The sequence below is a fragment of the Hypanus sabinus genome, chromosome 9 (genome assembly GCF_030144855.1).
Source record: "Hypanus sabinus isolate sHypSab1 chromosome 9, sHypSab1.hap1, whole genome shotgun sequence".
In the NCBI taxonomy this organism is placed as follows: domain Eukaryota; kingdom Metazoa; phylum Chordata; class Chondrichthyes; order Myliobatiformes; family Dasyatidae; genus Hypanus; species Hypanus sabinus.
Window position 1 is genome coordinate 15,022,341 of NC_082714.1, and position 21,176 is coordinate 15,043,516.

The 21,176-nt window shown below is 38.6% G+C and overlaps 1 protein-coding gene across 5 annotated transcripts in view; it reads right to left on the reverse strand.

The window, feature by feature from the left end:
• LOC132399113 (bifunctional apoptosis regulator-like) overlaps window positions 1–21,176 on the reverse strand; it is a 43,076-nt gene that overhangs the window by 10,303 nt on the left and 11,597 nt on the right. For 3 of the 5 annotated variants that reach the window (XM_059979088.1, XM_059979089.1, XM_059979087.1), the window contains exons 2-4: window positions 20,020–20,165; window positions 17,355–17,683; window positions 925–1,123 (exon numbers count right to left, since the gene is read on the reverse strand). In XM_059979088.1, the coding sequence (XP_059835071.1) occupies window positions 925–1,123; window positions 17,355–17,632 (477 nt within the window). In that variant the 5' untranslated portion in view covers window positions 17,633–17,683; window positions 20,020–20,165. Of the gene's footprint in view, window positions 1–924; window positions 1,124–12,297; window positions 12,339–17,354; window positions 17,684–20,019; window positions 20,166–21,176 lie in introns of those variants that run through there. The other 2 variants (XM_059979090.1, XM_059979092.1) reach the window with 2 other exon arrangements.

Genomic DNA, 21,176 nt, shown 5'->3' on the forward strand with positions numbered 1-21,176 from the left:
TTGTCAAGACCAAACATCAGAATGGGGAAGAAATCTGATCTCAGTGACTTTGACCATGGAATGATTGTTGGAAAGACAGGGTGGTTTGAGTATCTCAGAAACTGCTGATTTCCTGGGATTTTCACGCATAACAGTCTCTAGAGTTTACACAGAATGATGTAAAAAAAAATCCACTAAGTGGCAATTCTCTGGGTAAAAACATCTTAATGAGAGAGGTCAGAGGAAAATGGTCAGAGTGATTCAATCTGATATGAAGGCAACAGAAACTCAAATAACCGCATGCTACAACAGTTCAAATATCTAATTAGCCAATCATGTGACAGCAACTCAATGCATAAAAGCATACAGACATGGTCAAGAAGTTCAGCTGTTGCTCAGACCAAACATCAGAATTGGGAAGAAAAGTGACTTTGACTATGGAAAGATTATTGGTGACAGAGTGGTATGAGTATTTCAGATACTGCTGATCTCCGGGGATTTTCACAAACAACAATCTTTACAGAGAATGGTGTGAAAATAAAAAAAACATCCAGTGAGCAGTGGTTGTGCGGGGGGGGGGGGAGAAAACATCTGAGAGGATGAGAGAGGTCAGAGGGGAATGTACAGAATGGCTCAAGCTGACCAGAAGGCGACAGTAGCAGAAATAACCACACTCCGTGCCACTGAGTGCAAGAGAAACGTTCCATACATAGTCTAGTCAAAATAGGTTATTTCTCTCATGCAGTAATAATTTTGGTAATCAGACAAATAGCTTGTGAAAGCATGAATCTAGGCTGTTAATTTAGAAAATGTGGCTCCAATTCCATGAGTATCCATTAATTTATCTGGAGTACAAAGCTTCACTAGAGTGTACACCTTGAGGGGCCAAATAATCAACCCCAGTCATTTTCTTGTGTTCTTATGTATTACAAAACACACACTCACTGCCACACAGGTTAAAGAAGTTAGTACTCCTGAGAAAAAGCCACCTCCTCGTCTCCATTGCACAGACTGGTTGACAGCTCTTGATTGCTCACTGCCAAATTTCTCAAAAGCCAAAAAGCTCTTTGAGATTTTTATGTTGTTCTGCGTCTCCTCCCGACGTCTCTTGACATCATCAGGGAACAGCTTTTCAACAGCATCCCTGAAATGAGACAAAAGAAAGTCCAGCCAAAACATCTCGAAGGACTGGTTGTTTTATTTCAATGTATCCAAAGGACAGCCAATGAGGTCACAAAATGTTAAATTAACAATAAAGCATAACATTTGTAAAACTGCAACTTTAATTCACACGTCTGTGAAACACTTTTGGAGAGCAGAGGTTATGAGCTTGGAAAGATGCATTGGAGTATTCTTGCTGAATGGCTGCAATTCATTTAGATCATTCAAGATTATTTATTGTCATTTCCAGTACACAAGTGTAAGAGAACCAAACAATTATTACTCCAGATCTGATCCAGCACAAAAAACAACACAGACAGACATACTTTATTGATCCCAGGGGAAATTGGGGACCAGAACACAATACCAGAACAGAACATTCATAAAACACAACAAACATACAAGATAGCATATATCCATTGATTGATTGTATATACATAAAGTGATACCAGGCAGCTTGTCGATAAACAAGGTGACTAACAGGAAATGATAAAGTAACGGTGGGGGGAGTGTGGAGAGAGCAAAAGACCATAAGACATAGGAGCAGAATCAGGCCACTTGGCCCATCGAGTCTGCACGGCTGATCCTTTTTCTCTCCTCCTCAGACCTCTCCCCGGCCTTCTCCCAGTAACCTTTGATGCTGTGTCCAATCAAGAACCATCAATCTCCACCTTAAATACACTCAACAACCTGGCCTTCTCAGCTGCCTGTGGTAACAAATTTCACAAATTCACCACTCTCTGGCTAAAGAAATTTCTCCGCATCTCTGTTTTAAATGGACGCCCCTCTATCCTGAGGCTGTGCCCTCTTGTCCAAGAATTCCCCACCATGGGGAACATCTTTTACACATCTACTCTGTCTAGAGTTTTCAGCATTCAGAAGGTTTAAATGGGATCTCTTCTCATCCTTCTAAATTCCAGTGAGTTCAGACGCAGAGCTATCAAATGTTCTTCGTATGATAACCCTTTCATTCCTGGAATCATCCTTGTGAACTCCTCTGAATCCTTCCAATGCCAGCACATCATCTTATTTGAGGAACCCAAAACAGTTCATAATACTCAAAGTGAGGTCTCACCAGTGCCTTATAAACCTCAGCATCACATCCCTGCTCTTGTATTCTAAACTGCTTGAAATGCATGTTAACATTGCATTTGGCTTCTTCACCACCGACTCTACCTGCAAGTTAACCTTTAGGGTGCTCTGCACAAGGGCAGCCAAGTCTCCTTGCATCTCAGATTTTTGTATTTTCTTCCTGTAAAGAAAATAGTCTGCACATTTATTTCTTCTACCAAAGTGCATAGCATTGCATTCTCCAACATTGTGTTTCATTTGCCACTCTCTTGCCTAGTCTCATAATCTAAGTCCTTCTGTAGCCTACCTGTTTCCTCAACACCAATCTTTGTATCATCTGCAAACTTAGCAACAAAGCCATCTATTCCATCATCTAAATCATTGATATACAGCATAAAGAGAAGCAGTCCCAACACCAATCCCTGTGGAACACCACTAGTCACTGGCAGCCAATCAGATAAGGATCCTTTTATTCCCACTCACTGCCTCCTACCAAACAGCCAATACTCTAACCATGCTGGAAATTCAAGCAACACACACCAAATGCTGGTGGAACGCGGCAGGCCAGGTAGCATCTATAGGAAGAAGCACTGTCGACATTTCAGGTCGAGACCCTTTGTCAGGACTAACTGAAAGAAGAGATAGTAAGAGATTTGAAAGTGGGAGAGGAAGGGAGAGATCCAAAATGACAGGAGAAGACAGGTGGGGGTGGGGTGAAGCTAAGAGCTGGAGAGTTGATTGGTAAAAGGGATACACAGCTAGAGAAGGGAAAGGATCATGGGAAGGGAGGCCTAGGGAGAAAGAATGGGGGAAGGGGAGCACCAAAGGGAGATGGAGAACAGGCAAAGAGTGATGGGCAGAGAGAGAAAAAAAGAGGGGGGGTAAATAATTAAATCAGGGATGGGGTAAGAAAGGGAGAGGCATTAACGGAAGTTAGAGAAGTCAATTTTCATGCTACCAGGTTGGAGGCTACCCAGCCGGTACATAAGGTATTGTTCCTCAAACATGAGTGTAGCTTCATCTTGACAGTAGAGGAGGCCATGGATAGACATATCAGAATGGGAATGGGACATGGAATTAAAAAGTGTGGCCACAGGGAGATCCTGCTTTCTCTGGCGGACAGAGCGTAGGTGTTGAGCGAAACGTTCTCCTAGTCTGCGCCGGGTCTCACCAGTATATAGAAGGCTGCACCAGAGGCAGTATATTACACCAGCCAATTCACAGGCAAAGTGACGCCTCACCTGGAAGGACTGTCTGGGGCCCTGAATGGTGGTGACGGAGGAAGTGTAAGGGCAGGAGTAGCACTTGTTCCGCTTACAAGTATAGGTGGCAGGAGGGAGATCGGTGGGAAGGGATGGGGGTGAACGAATAGACAAGGGAGTCATATAGGGAGCGATCCCTGTGGAAAGCAAAAAGCGGTGGGGGCGGGGGGGGGAAGATGTGCTTGGTGGTGGGATCCTGTTGGAAGTGGCGGAAGTTACGAAGAATTATATGTTGTACCCGGAGGCTGGTAGGTAAGGACCAGGGGAACCCTATCCCTAGTAGGATGGCAGGAGGATGGGGCAAGAGCAGATTGCATGAAATTGGAGAGATGCGTTTGAGAGCAGAGTTGATGGTGGAGGAAGGGAAGCCCCTTTCTTTAGAAAAGGAAGACATCTCTTTCGTCCTGGAATGAAAAGCCTCATCCTAAGAGCAGATGGAGGAATTGGGAGAATGGGATGGCATTTTTGCAAGAGACAGGGTGGGAAGAGGAATAGTCTAGGTAGCTGTGAGAATCCGTAGGCTTATAGTAGACATCAGTAAATAAGCCGTCCCCAGAGATAGTGACAGAAAGATCAAGAAAGGGGAGGGAGTTGTTGGAAATGGAGCAGTTAAATTTGAGGGGAAGGTGAAAGTTGGAGGAAAAGTTAATTAAGTCAACTGCTCAGCATGCATGCAGGAAGCAGTGTCAATGCAGTCGTCGATGTAGCGAAGGAAAAGAGGGGGATGGATACCTGTATAGGCTTGGAACATGGACTGTTCCACAAAGCCAACAAAAAGGCAGGCATAGCTGGGACCCATACGGGTGCCCATGGCTACACCTTTGGTTTGGAGGAAGTGGGAGGAGCCAAAGGAGAAATTATTAAGAGTAAGGACTAATTTCACTAGACGGAGGAGAGTGGTGGTAGAGGGGAACTGGTTAGGTCTGGAATCCAAAAAGAAGCAGAGCTTTGAGACCTTCCTGGTGGGGGATAGAGGTATATAGGGACTGGACAGCCATGGTGAAAATAAGGCGGTGGGGGCCAGGGAACTTAAAATCATTGTAAAAATTGTAAGTGTGAGAAGTGCCACGAACATAGGTGGGAAGGGGTTGAACAAGGGGGGATAAAACAGTGTCGAGGTATACAGAAATGAGTTCAGCGGGGCAGGAGCAAGCTGAGACAATGGATCTACCTGGACAGGCAGGTTTGTGGATCTTGGGTAGGAGGTAGAAACTGGAAGTGTGGGGTATGGGAACTATGAAGTTGGTGGCAGTGGTGGCAGAGCTGATAAGGTTGGTGATGATGTGGGAGACCATAGCCTGGTGCTCCTTGGTAGGGTCATCATCAAGGGGTAAATAAGAGGAGGTATCAGCGAGTTGTCGCTGTGCCTCAGCAAGGTAGAGGTCAGTACGCCAGACTACAACAGCGCCCTCCCTTACCAGCGGGTTTTATAGTAAGGTTGGGATTGGTGCGGAGGGAACCGAGAGCGGAGCGTTCGGAAGCAATGAGGTTGGAATTGGAACAAGGTGTGGTGAAGTTGAGACTGTTGATGTCCCGTCAGCAGTTAGCAATAAAGAGATCCGGAGCAGGCAGAAGACGAGCGGGTTGTTCATGAACAGGAGGATTGAAGACGGGAGCAGGGGATCATCCAACAGAATCCCACCAGCAATCACATCTTTCCCTCCCCCCACTTTCTACTTTCCGCAGGGATTGCTCCTACGCTCCCTTGTCCATTTGTTCCCCCCATCCCTTCCCACCGATCTCCCTCCCGGCACATCCTTGTAAGCGGAACAAGTGCTACCCCTGCCCTTACACTTCCTCCCTCATCACCATTCAGGGCCCCAGACAGTCCTTCCAGGTGAGGTGACACTTCACCTGTGAGTTGGCTGGTGTGGTATACAGCGTCCGGTGCTCCTGGTGTGGCCTTCTATATAATGGTGAGACCCGACGCAGACTGGGAGACTATTTCGCTGAACACCTACACTCTGTCTGCCAGAGAAAGCAGGATCTCCCAGTGGAAACACATTTTAATTCCATGTCCCATTCCCATTCTGATATGTCTATCCATGGCCTCCTCTACTGTCAAGATGAAGCCACTCTCAGGTTGGAGGAACAACACCGTCTGGGTAGGCTCCAACCTGATGGCACGAACATTATAACTTACATTAATGCCCTCCTCCCCTTCTTACCCCATCCTTGATTTATTTATTTATTCCCCCCTTTTTTATTTTCTTTTCTTTCTCTTTTTTGTCTTTCTGTCCCTGTCACAATCCTTGCCTGCTCTCCATCTCCCTCTGGTGCACCCCTCCCCGTTTTTCTCCTTAGGCCTCCCATCCCACGATCCTTTCCCTTCTCCAGCTAGGTATCCCTATTACCAATCAACTTTCTAGCTCTTAGCTTCATCCCTCCCCCTCCTGTCTTCTCTTATCATTTCGGATTTCCCCCTCCCCTTCCCACTTCCACTTCCAAATCTCTTACTATCTCTTCTTTCAGTTAGTCCTGATGAAGGGCCCCGGCCCAAAACGTTGACTGTACTTCTTCGTATAGATGCTGCCTGGCCTGCTGCGTTCCACCAGCATTTGGTGTGTGTTGCTCTAACCATGCTAGCAACTTTCCTGTAATAGCTTGGGCTCATAACTTGGTAAGCAGCTTCATGCATGGCACCTTGCCAAAGGCATTCTGAAAGTCCAAATATACAACATCCACTGCATCCCCTTTATCTTTCCTATTTGTAATATCCTCAAAGAATTCCAACAGGTTCGTCAGGAAAGATTTTCCCTTAAGGAAACCATGTTTGTCCTATCTTGTCCTGTGTCACCAAGGACTCCATAACCTCATCCTTAACAATTGACTCCAACATCTCCCAACCACTGAGGTCAGGCTAATTGGTCTATAGTTTCCTTTCTGTTGTCTTCCTCCTTTCTTAAAGAGTGGAGTGACATCTGCAATTTTCCAGTCCCCTAGCACCATGTCAGATTCCAATGATTTTTGAAAGATCATTACTAATGCCTCCACAATCTCTACAGCTACCTCTTTCAGAATCCTGGGGTGCAGTTTATCTGGTCCAGGTGACTCTGTACCTTTAGGTCTTTTTGAGCACCTTCTCCCTTCTTATAGTAACTGCACTCTTTCCTCACACCCTTCAGGTGGGTTAGTGGGTGGAGTTGGGAAAAGTAACTTTTTTCATCTGGTAGTCCTGGCATGGATGCTCTGTAACCTCCTCCCTGATGGGTGTGGGACAAACAGTCCCTAGCAGGGTAGGTGGGTTCCTTCATGATGTTACAGGCCATTTTCTGGCACCTTTCTGTATACATGTCCTTGATGGAGGGTAGGCTGGAGTCTGATGTGTTGGGCAGTTTTGATGAGTCATTGTAGACCCTCCCTGTCTACTGTAGTGTAGTTACTGCTGCTACTACATGGAGCTTGATGAAGGAAGTGAATTGAAGAGTGGCAATCAAGAGAGCTGTTTCCTTTTGGCTCGTGTTGAATGCCTTTAAGAGCTGCACCCACGCAGGCAGGTGGAGGCTACTTCACATACTCCTGGCGATTCACTTCCTCACTGCCCAAATCTTTCATCAAGGCATTAACCATAGGATATTTATTTACTTACGTATTTGGTCCTACAGTGCAGAGCAGGCCTTTCTGGGCCAATAAGCTGTGTCACCTAGCAATCTATCTATTTAACACTAGCCTAATCACAGGACAATTTACAAGGATCAATTAAGACCATAAGACCATTAGACAAAGAAGCAGAAGTCGGCCATTTGGCCCATCGAGTCTGCTCCGCCATTTCATCATGAGCTGATCCAATCTCCCCTTTAGTCCCATTCCCAGTTAACCAGATCATCTTTGGACAGTGGGAGGAAACCAGAGCACCCGGAAGAAACACATGCAGTTTCCAGATTCTGACCTGATCCTGTGGGCATGCTATTTTCGGAAGCTGGCCCTGCTAATTTTCTGATCAATGGGGATTCCGAAGACGTTGAAAATAGGAGACACAATGACGGTAATGCCACTGAATTTCAAATGCAAATGAATATATTGTCTACTTGAAGATATTATTTGCCAATCAGTTCATGCCTTAATGTTCTTCTTCTAGATACAAGTTCTTCCAAATCCTGATAGCTCAACTTCTTCCTGGCCAGGCATTCTCTAACATTCTGGGAATTCTCTGAAGCTTTGCCTTTAAATCAATTTTCACAGGTTTATGGCTTCACTTGCCTGCATGTACCAATGGACTGCTTCATTTTCTGAGGAATGGTAAATGGAAGTTATTATTTTTAGAACATCAGTGGACATCATTATTTTTGACCTCGGTACAAAGCAATCACTGACGATGCAGCTGACACAGGCTGGGCTGAGATTACAGTCAGGAGGAACTGCTGAGATGATTGACCTCCAAACGTTACAATCATCCTCTTTTGTATGAGCCTGTAGAAAATTTTCTCCTTGAATTCCACTGACTATTTTTCAACCTGAATGTTCAATAGCTTGCTCCAGAAAGCTACCTCGGTATCAAGAATTGTTACTCTTCCTTTACTTCTGGAATTCATCTATTTTGTCCTGTCTGGAGTAGATGGTCATATCTAAAATGAATTATCAGTGAGATGATTGGTAAGTGCCACATGTCACCATTGTTTTTTAATATGTCACCACATATTATTTCTTTGGTAACAAGTAAGAATCAAGGAATAATGCAACACAGAAACAGGCTGTTCGGCCCAACTTGTCCAAGCAGATCTAGAGGTCTTTCCAGGCTACACCTCAGCCTCCTGTGCGCCAGTCTCTCCTTATAACTCAAGCACTTCAACCCAGTAACATACTCATGAATCTTTTTTTTTAATTGATTAAATTTTTAGAAAATTGCAAAGAATAAATGTAATGAAAAAAAAATAATATTGATCCTCCCCCTCCCTTTAACCGTCCCCCCTTAACCCTTATCTAAAGAAAGAAAAAAAAGAAAGAAAAAAGAAAAAAGATTGCCTGGATATCGGAGGATCCCCACATGCTCCATGGAGTTCAAAATAATTTTAATATTTATTTTTACTTTCCCCAATTACTTTATAATTTTATCTTCAAAGGACCTATATATTTAATCCCATCTTTTGTATGTACGGGAGCCAAATTTTCAAAAATATATCATATTCATTTCTTAGATTATATGTAATTTTTTCAAGTGGAATACAACTATATATTTCATTATTCCAACGATCCATAGTTAAATATAAATCAGATTTCCAAGTAACTGTGACAACTTTTTTAGCTACTGCCAATGCAATTTTTATAAATTTTTTCTGATACTTATTCAATTTAAGTTTCGGTATTTTCCCTTCAATATCTCCTAATAAAAATAACATTTTTTATGTTATGTGGGAGATGTACTCCAGTAATTTGTTCCAATAAAAGTCTTAAATTTATCCAAAATGGTTGAATTTTAAAACAAGACCAAGTAGAATAAAAAAAAGTACCAATTTCTTGATTACATTGAAAACATTGGTCAGACATTCTTGAACTTAATCTATTTATTTTCTGTGGTGTTATATATAACTGATGTAAAAAAGTTATATTGTATTAATCTAAGTCGAACATTTATTGTAATTATCACACTATCAGAACATAATCTTGACCAACTTTTTCCAACAATTTTAACATTCAAATCAGATTCCTATTTTTGTCTTGATTTATGAATTCCAGATTCAATTGTCTGTTTTTGAATCAAATTGTACATACAAGATGTAAATTTTTTAATTTTTCCTTTTTGAATTAATATTTCTATTTCACTAGGTTTTGGCATCAACATTGTTTGACCCAGCTTTTCACATAAATAAGCCTTTAATTGAAAATAACAGAAAAGAGTGTTGTTTGATATTTTATATTTATTTTTTAATTGATCAGCGACATCAATATACCTCCTTCAAAACAATCACCTGTATATTTAATGCCCTTTTGGAACCAATTATGTAAAAGTTTATTATCCATTGCAAAAGGAATAAGCCTATTTTGAATTAAAGTTCTTTTTGCTAATAGATTTCTTTATCTCATCATCCGTATTTACCTTATTCCATAAATCAATCAAATGTCTTAATATAGGAGATTCTTTTTTTCCCCTTATCCATTTGGATTCCCATTTATATATAAAATCCTGGTATGTTTTCTCCTATCTTATCTAATTCTATTCTAATCCATGCCGGTTTTTTTTTCATTAAAAAAAGACGCAATAAATCTAAGTAGATTTGCTTTATAATAATTCTTAAAATTTGGAAGTTGTAACCCTCCTAAATCAAATTTACATGACAATTCTTCCAATGATATTCTTGACATTTTTCCTTTCCAAAGAAATTTCCTTACATATTTATTCAGTTCTTGAAAAAACTTCTGAGGTAATTGTATTGGTAAAGTTTGGAATAAATATTGCAATCTAGGAAATATATTCATTTTTACAGCATTAACTCTACCTATTAATATTATTGGTAACATCATCCATTTATCAAGATCCTCTTTTATTTTTTTTAATAATGGCAAATAATTTTGTTTATATAAATTTTTTACATCATTATCAACTCTAATACCTAAATATTTTATCCCGTTTATTGACCATCGAAATTGAGTTACTAATTGACATTGATTATAATTTCCTTTAGTAAGGGGTAAAATTTCACTTTTATCCCAATTTACTTTATACCCTGATACTTTCCCATATTCTTCCAATCTAAAAGATAATCTTTGCAAAGATTGCAATGGGTTTGTTAAATAAATCAAAACATCATCAGCAAATAAATTAATCTTATATTCTTCTTGATTAACTCTAAAGCCCCCAATGTCTGAATCTGTTCTAATTAATTCAGCTAATGGTTCTATTGCCAATAAAGCAGGTGATAATGGACAGCCTTGTCTAGTTGACCTCGTTAAGCAAAATGGTGTTGAAATCTGACCATTTGTAACTACTTTAGCTTGAGGATTAGTATTTTAAGTTTTAATCCATTGTATAAAAGATTTTCCTAACTCATATTTTTCCAATACCTTAAATAAAAAATCCCATTCCAATCTATCAAATGCTTTTTCTGCATCCAAAGCAACTGCCACACTCATTTCCTCTCTTTTTTGTGTCAAATGAATTATACTAAGTAACCGGGTTATATTATCCATTGATTGTTTTTAATGAAACCTGTTTGATCCATATGTATTAATTTTGGTAAATATTTAGATATTCTATTAGATAAAATTTTTACTATTATTTTATAATCTGTATTCAACAAAGAAATAGGTCTATATGATGTTGGTTTTAAAGGATCTCTATCTTTTTTTGGCAAGACAGTTATGATCGCTGTTAAAAAAGATTGTGGGAGTTTATGCATTCTTTCCACTTGATATATTAATTCCATAAAAGGAGGAATTAATAAATCTTTAAATTTTTTATAAAATTCAGGACGAAAACCATCTTCTCCTGGGGATTTATTACTCTGAAGTGATCCTAAAGCTTCTTCAACCTCTTTTAATGTAAAGGGCATATCTAATCTTTTCTGTTCTTCCAAATTTAATTTTGGAAGGGTTATTTGTGATAAAAATTTATCTATCTCAGCAATCTTATTTTGTGATTCTGATTGATATAGCTCAGTATAAAATTTTTTAAAAGTTTCATTAATTTCTAAAGGTTTATAAGTAACCTTATTTGTTCTAATTGCATTTATTGTTTTAGAAGCCTGTTCTGTTTTCAACTGTCAAGCAAGAATCTTGTGTGATCTTTCACCTAATTCATAATATTTCTATTTAGTTCTCATAATTACTTTTTCTGTATGATATGTCTGGAGTGTATTATATTGTAATTTTTTATTAACAAGTTGTCTTCTTTTTTCTTCTGTCATATATCTTTGAGATTCTTTTTCTAACTTTATGATACCTTTTTCCAATTAATCTATTTCTGCCATGTATTCCTTCTTAATTTTAGATGTATAACTTATAATCTGACCCCTTAAATATGCTTTCATTGCTTCCCATAATACAATTTTATCTTCAACTGAATGTAAATTTGTATCCAAAAAAAACTGAATCCATTTTTTCATAAAATCACAAAAATCTTGATGTTTTAATAAAATTGAATTAAATCTCCAACTATAGATCAATTCCTCCTTATCCATCATTATCATCGTCATTATCAAGGGGGAATGATCTGACAGTATTCTTGCTTTATATTCCACACTTTTCACTCTATTCTGAATATTTTTTGATAATAAAAAAATCAATTCTTGAGTAAGTTTTATGTCTATTTGAATAAAATGAATAATCTTTCTCGGATTAATTTTTCTCCATATATCAATCAGGTTTAAATCTTCCATTAATGATAAAGTTAGTTTTATTTTGATTTCGTAGCAACTTTAGTTGACCTATCTAAAACTGGATCTAAACAAAAATTAAAATCTCCACCTATTAATATTTTATCATGTGCATCAGCCAAATTCAAAAAAACTTCTTGTATGAATTTTGCATCATTTTCATTTGGTGCATAAATGTTCATAAAGGTCCATAATTCTGAAAAAATTTGACAATGTATGATCACATATCTCTCCACAAAATCAATTACTACATTTTGTATTTTAATTGGTAAAGTTTTATTAACCAAAATTGCAACTCCTCTCGATTTTGAATTAAATGAAGCTGCAATGACATTTCCAACCCAATCTCTCTTTAATTTCTTATGTTCTGTTTCTGTTAAATGTGTTTCTTGTAAAAAAGCTATATCTCCTTTCATTTTCTTAATGTATGTTAAAACTCTTTTTCTTTTCACAGGTCCATTAAGTTCATTAACATTAAAACTTAAAAAATTAAGTAAATTAATCATTCATAATACCTTGGGAACTCTTTGAAATTCTCCATGATGCTATGAGTCTCTCCCCAACCATCCAGGCAAAAAAGAAAATAGAAAAAAGGTAACTAATATATAAGAAAAAAACAAAATACCCCCCCCAACTAATGTTGCGAATAAAAAGAACGCAACATTACCCCCCCCCCCCCCCCATTTTACTGGTCATGGCAATCGCCATGATTGTACACGTGAAACTCGCAGCCATCGATCAGGAGCTCCTCCAGCTCCCCCACAAAGAAAAAAGAAAGAAAATATATTAGTGAAGAAAAAAAAAGAAAATAGTTAATGTCTCTACTCCCAATTAATACTCCAACTATTTTTGTTTTCCTTATAAATGTCCATCAAGTCCAACTTTATTTCAGTCTTCATCATTAGTCCACTTCATTTCTATAATTCTTTAGTCCTCTTCGTGGACATCAAATAATTCTTGTACAAATTTCTCCGCTTTCCGGTAATCAACGAAAGATCTTCTTTCTTCGTTAACCAGGAAAATGATCAATTTTGCTGGGTAGCTCAATAAAAATTTAAAGCCCTTTTCCCATAAAGATTTTTTCACTGGATTAAATTCCTTCCACTTCTTCAGAAGATCATAACTTACGTCTGGATAAAAAAAAACTCTTTTCCCTTCTATTATCAATGGCCCATTTGTCTTTTTAGCACCTTGAGTAACTGCCTTCAAGATCATTTCCTTATCTTGATACCTTAAGCATTTTATCAAAATTGATCTTGGATTTTGATCTTGTTGAGGTCTTGGTCTTAAAGCTCTGTGTGCTCTTTCAATTTCAATTACTTGGCTTCCTTCTTTTATTTCCACAATTTTCGGAACCATTCTTGAAAGAATTTTATTGGATTTTCTCCCTCTGTAACTTCCATAAGACCAACAATTTTAATATTATTTCTTCTACTAGAGTTTTCAAGCGCATCTATTTTTTCCAACATCCGTTTTCTTTCTATTGCCCAGGCAAGATAATTGTCTTCTATCTTATCTATTCTTTCAGTGTTTTCTTCCACTTTTACTTCCATCTCTTTAACTTTATTATCCATCTTCTTTTGATTTTCCACCACATTATCAAGTGTATTCTGCATCCTTCTTATATCTGTTCTTATAGCTTTTAATTCATTCATCATATATATCAGGATATCTCTTATGTCTCCTTTAATCTCTTTCTTCTTTTCCTCTTCATCTGTATTTCCCAAAGAGTCTGATTCCACTTCCAATTCTTTTAATTCTTTAGAAATACAGCACAGAATAGGCTTTTCCGGCCCACCTATTTAACACTAGCCTAATCATTGGGCAATTTACAATGACCAATTAACCTACTAACTTATACAACTTTGGACTGAGAGAGGAAACCCACACGGTCATGGGGAAATGGACAAACTCCTTACAGATGGCGCAGAACTGAACTCCAAACTCCAACGCCGAGCTATTATAGCTGTAATTGCATTGCGCTAATCACTATGCTCGCATGGTGGATGTCAGGAAGAATCCAAATAGATCTTCTATCTGGCACTCCCTGCTAAATACAATTACAAATGAGAGACAAGTTACTTGTTTGTCAAAATATTTCTAACTCAAAAGGCAGACAAGTTTCTGTTAGTGATTCATTCTTAAAATGGCGTTTTAGACTTTAGACAAAAATAGACTGTACTATTTCTTCAGTTGAACTTTAAATTATAGGTCTAACTTGCACACTAAATCTCCAATGTCTGACTGGAATCAGCAATCTTTTGACTCAGATGAAACTGACTTAACTGAGCTGTATCTGATATTTAAAAAGCAAATTAAAACTCAGCCAGATAAGAACAGGCACTTATTCCAAAAACAGACTTAATCGAACCAGCTTGTGGGAGCACTTAATTTCCACACTTCTCTGGTCAACCTTATAATGAAGGTTGAAAGACAAAATTATGATTCCAAACTTTGAAAGGAGAAATCTATTAGTTCCAGTGTTGTTAATAGCTTTTGTCAAATAGAAGTACCAATAAGAAAATATATTTCAGCTCCCAAAAGTCTCAATATCAATAACTTAAACAACCAACGGACTAATAATGCAATTAGGCAGACCAGATCACAGTGTTTCACCTCACATTACTGAACATGCTGACATCTTATAATAATATATAAAGAAACAAAAGCTAGTTGAGTGGTGTTGCAGCAATAACCTTGCACTGAACATCAATAAGAACAAGGAACTGACTGGTGACTTCAGAAATGGTAAGACAAGGGAACACACATCAGTCTCAGAGGGATCAGAAGTGGAAAAGATGAGCAATTTCAAGTTCCTAGCTGTCTGAGGATCTCTGAGGATCTATCCTAGGCCCAACGTATCAATGCAGCTACCAAGAAGGCAGTGACCATACTTCAATAGGAGTTTGAGGAGATTTGGTATCTCCAAGACATTTACAAAGTTACACAGATGTACCGTGGAGAGCTTTCTAACTGGCTGCACCACCATCTGGTATTGAGGGCGGGGGTGGGAGCAGCTACTGCACAGGATCAAAATAAGCTGAAGGGACTTGTAAACTTAGCTAGCCCCATGAAGGACACTAGCCTCCATAGTATCCAGGACATCTTCAAGAAACGATGCCTCAAAAGGGCAGTACCTATCATTAAGGACCCCCATCACACAGAACATGCTCTGTTCTCATTGCTACCATCAGAAAGGTGTTACAGGACACATTCAACGGTCCAGGAGTAGCTTCTTCCCCTCTGCCATCTGATTTCTGAATGGACTTTGAACCCATGAACACTACCTCACTTATTTTATTACCCAGATGAAGCATAAATATGCTTGTACTCAAATATAAAAAAAAACATTGGTTAGTCAGTTTTTAACAACTGCCAAATCTTCAAGATTTTCAATGTATGTTGATTAAAATGAATACCTTCCAGACATACATCTCCAGATTTATGGGTAGATAATAAAATTGATTAAAGTTAGAATCATCAGAACTGACACACTGATGGTTGGTACCAAGTATTAAGTTTTGAAAAGTGCATTTTTCCATAGAACAACAGCACTAAGTCGTGTCCATTATTTTTGATGGCATCGGACAGGTACTACAATAACACGTAATGATATCTGTGTTGTGATGGATAGTACTGTGCAAGTCTTAGACAACTTAGATCTTTAAATAAGTTCTGTTTTAGACATTTATTTTAACCTTCTGCATTATTGTGTCGATAGAAAAGAGCAAATTTTAGATTTCCAAACATTCATTTTTTAAAAAATTAAATGTTCCAGAAAAAAAATTTGTATTTCGTTAAAGGTAACATCAAGTAATAGAACACTTTTCAAATATAAAAAAACAATAACTTTGTAGGTATATAACCCAGTTATATAAACAAAGATAACAAACATGATGTTAATGATCAATAATTTTGAGTTGAATGAACTAAACTGATTAACTGAAACTGAAACTGAAACAGGTGAAAGAATCAAACTGGGTGAAAGACAACAAAACTAAAAAGATGAGGGTATGGCAGATGAGACAGTTTGATCTTCAAATCATCTATTCTTACGCCATGTCAAGAGTGAGCAGAGCAACAAGACGTAAGGTGGTCATCCTGCATCAGCAAAGTTTCTCCCAAGTATAACTTTTGCGGCAGACAGGGATCTCAAGATGTGTGATCCTAGCTCTTCTAAAGAAGCACAAAGCAAAGTGCGAGGTTGAGGGCCAGAAATGCAGTGGTTGGCCACAGAAACTGAGTGTAGCAGACAAGAGATACATCAAACCGAAGTCAGAGGTCGTCCAGCACTGCTATTAACTCGGAACTCACATAAACCACAGAAATTCAGGTACACCACCTGACAGGCTGGAGAAGACTTGTCAGAATTGAGAGTTGCTGACAAAAAAAAACATTCCTCTGAAGTAGGATCAAAGCCAACAGACTCACCTATGCACAAAAACACAAGGACTGGGGTGCTGAACAATGGCAGAAAGTGCTCAGGCTGAGCCAATATTTTAAATTTTTGGCTCAAACAGGAGGCGGCTTGTCTGTAGATGAGTTGGAGAGCACGACGTGGATGAATGTCTACAGCCAATAGTGAAGCACAGTGGAGGTTCCCTGCGAGTTTAGGGCTACATTTCTGTAAATGGAGATGGCGATCTGGTCAAAATTACTGGAATCCTCAATGCTGAGAAGTACAAGCAGATTCTCATCCATCACACAATACCATCAGGGAGGCATCTGGTAAGTCCCAACTTCATTCTGCAGTAGAACAATGACACCAAACACATGGCCAACATCATAAAGAACTATCTTCAGTGAAAAGAATAAGGAATAACAGATGGTATGATCTCCAGAGCTCTGATCTCAACATTGAGGCTGTCTGGGATTACCTGGAGAGACAGAAGCAGGCGAGACAGCCAAAGTCAACAGAATAACAGCGGCAAGTTCTCCAACATCTTAAAGTAACCCACCTGCCAATTTTCTTATAAAACTGCATGACAGTGTACCTGAGAAAACTCGCAAAACTGATGCAGTTTTAAAGGCAAAGACTGGTCAAAGCAAATAATTTATTTGATTTAGTTTTTTTCCTGTTTACTACTTTTTTTTAGTAATTTTTTTAATACTTGGAAACTTTTCATTTTATTTTTCGGAAAGCATCTTTGCTTTACAAAATTCTTTTTACAAGTGCCTAAGACTTTGGCATAGTACTATAGATTCAACTTATTTCAGCAAAGTATGTTTTAATAATTGGACAGTCGTGCGATGTCACAAAAACAAAAATAAAGGAGGCAACCTAATGTTATTATTATGGGGTGGTTAAACCAAATCAATGATAACTTAAGAAACACAAAGCAAAATGAAATTTGTTAAACAGTATTAAATTTGCAGGCAAAAGCTGGCTCATGGAAAAAATGGTGAAACAATTGAATTGGATATTGCCAGTTCCATTGTACCAGACAAATAATAGGTAACAGAAACATTTCCAAAATTGCAATGCTTTCTTGCCTTTTAACATTAGTTCATTTAACTTAAATTCAGCTTCTGAAAGACATGCGGGCTAGCTTCACTCGAAATATAACTGTACCTTAAGACAATGTTGACTTTAGGAAATCCCTCCCATTTTTCTCTGCATTCCGGGCATTCTGTTTTCCTGGAAGCTTCCCACCACAGTGCCAGGCAGTGTCTGCAGAAACTGTGTCCACAGTTCAAAGTAGTTGGGTTTACCAATACTTCATAGCAACAGTGACATGAAAATTCATTGGCAGAGAGATGACAGGATGGTTCTGATAACATGCTGACCTCCAAGTCCTCATTCTGTTCCTTGTATTTTTGCTCATAACATAATCCTACATCACCCTCCATTTGATTACAACTGAGGCTTTGGAAACTTGATTTTCTTCTTTCAGCATTAATCTGTAAGAAGAAGTGTTTTAGAATATATATTAACTGTATTGTCAACTAAGGTTAAGTGCTTCATTCAGAGTTTGTGACAGGTTGCATCTTTGAAGATTCACTTTCAATCACTGTGCCCAAGCATTCATGAAGATTACATCTGGATAAAGAACACCCTGAAATGAATGAAGCCAAGAGTTGCTGCCTTACAACACCTGGATACAGCAGTACCATGATCAGAGAATTAAAAATTGTTTCAGTAAGGGTAAAAAATTATGATTGAAGCTCATTAAGAGCACCCACACTATCCCTACTGGCAAAATTGTATTTGATAATAGTGCAAATTGACACTTCAAATTCCTACACTATCCCTTCTAGATAATTGCAGAGTGATTCTGAAAGTAGGCAAATGCAAGTGTACTGTGAAAGACTCAATGAATCTAATAATACCCAGGCTGCCAATTGTAAATACAAATGCTACTGGATTACTGTGAAAACACAGATCATCTCATTCTACAGGGCAAGGAATATGCCAATCTGTTTGTGGCTATTTGATACTCTCTGTTGCTGTTGAAACAGAATTGCTGAAATAACTCCTTGATGGGAGTCAGAGATTTTGGGATTAATATAGCATCTCTAATGTGTCAAAATGTCCAAAGCAACTTCACAGCGGTGTTATCAAACAAAACAGAATCAAATTACAGTCAGCCCTCCTTGTTCGCGAGTTCTGCATGAGCGTATTCAACAAACCATGAATCGAGAAAACACGGAAGTGCTCTTCCAGCATTTGTTGTTCCAGCATGTACAGACTTTTTTCCTTGTCATTATTCCCTAACCAATGCAGTATAACAACTATTTACATAGCATTTATATTGTATTAGGTATTATAAGTAATATGGAGACGATTTAAAGTTATCAGGAGTATGTGCATAGGTTATCATGGATTGGGATCGAAAAAAAAATCAGAAGTTCTCTTACTAAATCGGAACAGCTACATCCAATATTATTTAGCGTCAGTTAGTCAAACATTTGTCTTAGAAAATAGCATATATTTTACCTTTTTATGCACATAAAACACTTAAGAAATGTATATATTTCAATTATTAAACCACTGCATTGCTTAGTAATAATTGTAGCTTTCATCAGGGCAGGGCCTTTCTCACCTCATCCTTTAAAATTTTTCTGATCGTTGACCGACTGTAGCCTGTTTTTCCAATGACCGATTGCATTTCACCTCTTTCTGATCGCTCTATTATTTCCACTTTATCTTCAATTATGATTGTGATTACTTTCGTGAACAGAAACACTGCAGATTCAGAGCTCCGCGGGTCCTAAAGACCACTGCTCTGAGACAGGTGAAATAAGGGAGTTGAGCATCCGCCGTTTTTTGGTATCTGTGAGGGGTCCTGGAACCAATCCCTCGCTGGTAAGGAGGGACAACTGTAGTTATTGAAGCAGATGACCGAAGGCCTGCCTATGGACAGCATTTAAAGAGGAAATGTGCCATTTAACAGCACTCACACTTCAACAACCTGCTTTACTATGACCTGATTTAGTCCATTAGGACCTTTCCAGTTTAGACCTCAATGTGATATTGGCTGGAAGTAGGATGACAAACTATTTGCTAACAGTTACACTACATACTGTCCATCTGCAAAACTCTTATCTTGACAATTAGCAGTAATTACTATTCCCAAAATTCTGTTAATCACAGATAACCAACAAATGTATTGGACCTTCTGCACAACACTGTCATTAAAAGCAGATGGGCTATGGCAGGTGATTCAGCCACTGAAGCCTAGACAGAGCATTTCCACTATCACCAAAGACACAAGTCAGGAGTATCAGGAGCATCCAAAACCTGGTTTGGTATTGTTCCAAAGACTCAAGAAGATTGACACCACCCAGGATACATTTTTTTGCTCATCTGAACTTGAACAAATATTCCTTGGTGCAGTGGACCATAGTTGCAGTGTATACTTTACAAAATGAACTGTAGCCCCCAAGGCTGCTAAACAAACACACAAAGCCAAAGCTTTACTAATTAAAAGAACAAGCTTCAAAGGCACTCAGGAGAAATTCTTACACACCATCTAAATCACACTTCATCCTGATTTAGGAACATACTTCTATTACCTCATGGTCAGTATCAGAAACTTGCCATTCTTTACTTGGCAGTGCTATCTACAAGAGCTCAAGATATCAGCTCAATGCCAGAAGTAGCTGAAACAACTAGTCAAGTGTTAAGATGAACATACCATTTTTAGTGTTTGTGATTTGTCTGATTTTTGCTGCAATGGAAAGACTATAAAGTTTTAAAAGGTTATAATTAAAAGGCTATAAAGTAAATAACATACAACCACTGATCCCTCGAAGCTGTGTGGCCACACATTAACTGAAATGCTTCCGAGCACTTAGCCCTTGTTTGCTGTGCAGCTGGAATTTTCTTAACATTTACAGCGCTGCGCAGTTTTCCTGTTCGAGTAATGGTTGGTTCGCGCAGCTGTAAAAAAAAATTAGAGGGAAGATTGCATGAACTACTAAAATGATACGAGGTTCAGATGAAAAGCATGATAGGCATACAAGTCAAAGATAACACTAAAGGCAAAGACTGACCTGAAACAGCACTACGTTTAAAATTTGAGAACATGAAAGTCTAGTTTGACTAGACCTGTGGTGTTATATTGGAAGTAGACAAATATCCTGGGAGAGAATAAGTAATTGAAGTTCACTACGAAGGTACAACAGACATACTGCTACTTGAAACAAACTGGGTCAGGACAAAGATTAAGAAATAGAAAGAACAAAGGATGCATGGGTTGAAACATTCGAAGGGACACAGTGCCAAAGCAAGCAACATTTCTGATAAAATTCTAGCCTGTTGGCATAACAAAACCATTCAAGGAGTAGGCCAGTCTTCAAGAGAATAGAGAAACATGATAAGGAATGGCTCCACCTGTACGAGTTATAGACAATAGACAATAGGTGCAGAAGTAGACCATTTGGCCCTTCGAGCCTGCACCGCCATTTTGAGATCATGGCTGATCATCTACTATCAATACCCGGTTCCTGCCTTGTCCCCATATCCCTTGATTCCCCTATCCATAAGATACCTATCTAGCAACTTCTTGAAAGCAGCCAGAGAATTGGCCTCCACTGCCTTCTGAGGCAGTGCATTCCAGACCCCCACAACTCTCTGGGAGAAGAAGTTTTTCCTTAACTCTGTCCTAAATGACCTACCCCTTATTCTCAAACCATGCCCTCTGGTACTAGACTCTCCCAGCATCTGGAACATATTTCCTGCCTCTATCTTGCCTAATCCCTTAGTTAGGGCTAGTATGAAATGAACTTGTAAAAGGAATGGGATCAGAAGTATAGAGAGTGAGCAGTTTTAAGTTCCTGGGTGTCAAGATCACTGAGGACCTAACCTGGTCAAAACATACTGATACAGTTATAAGGAAGGCAAGACAGTGGCAATACTTCATTAGGAGCTTGAAGAGATTTAGTATGCTAA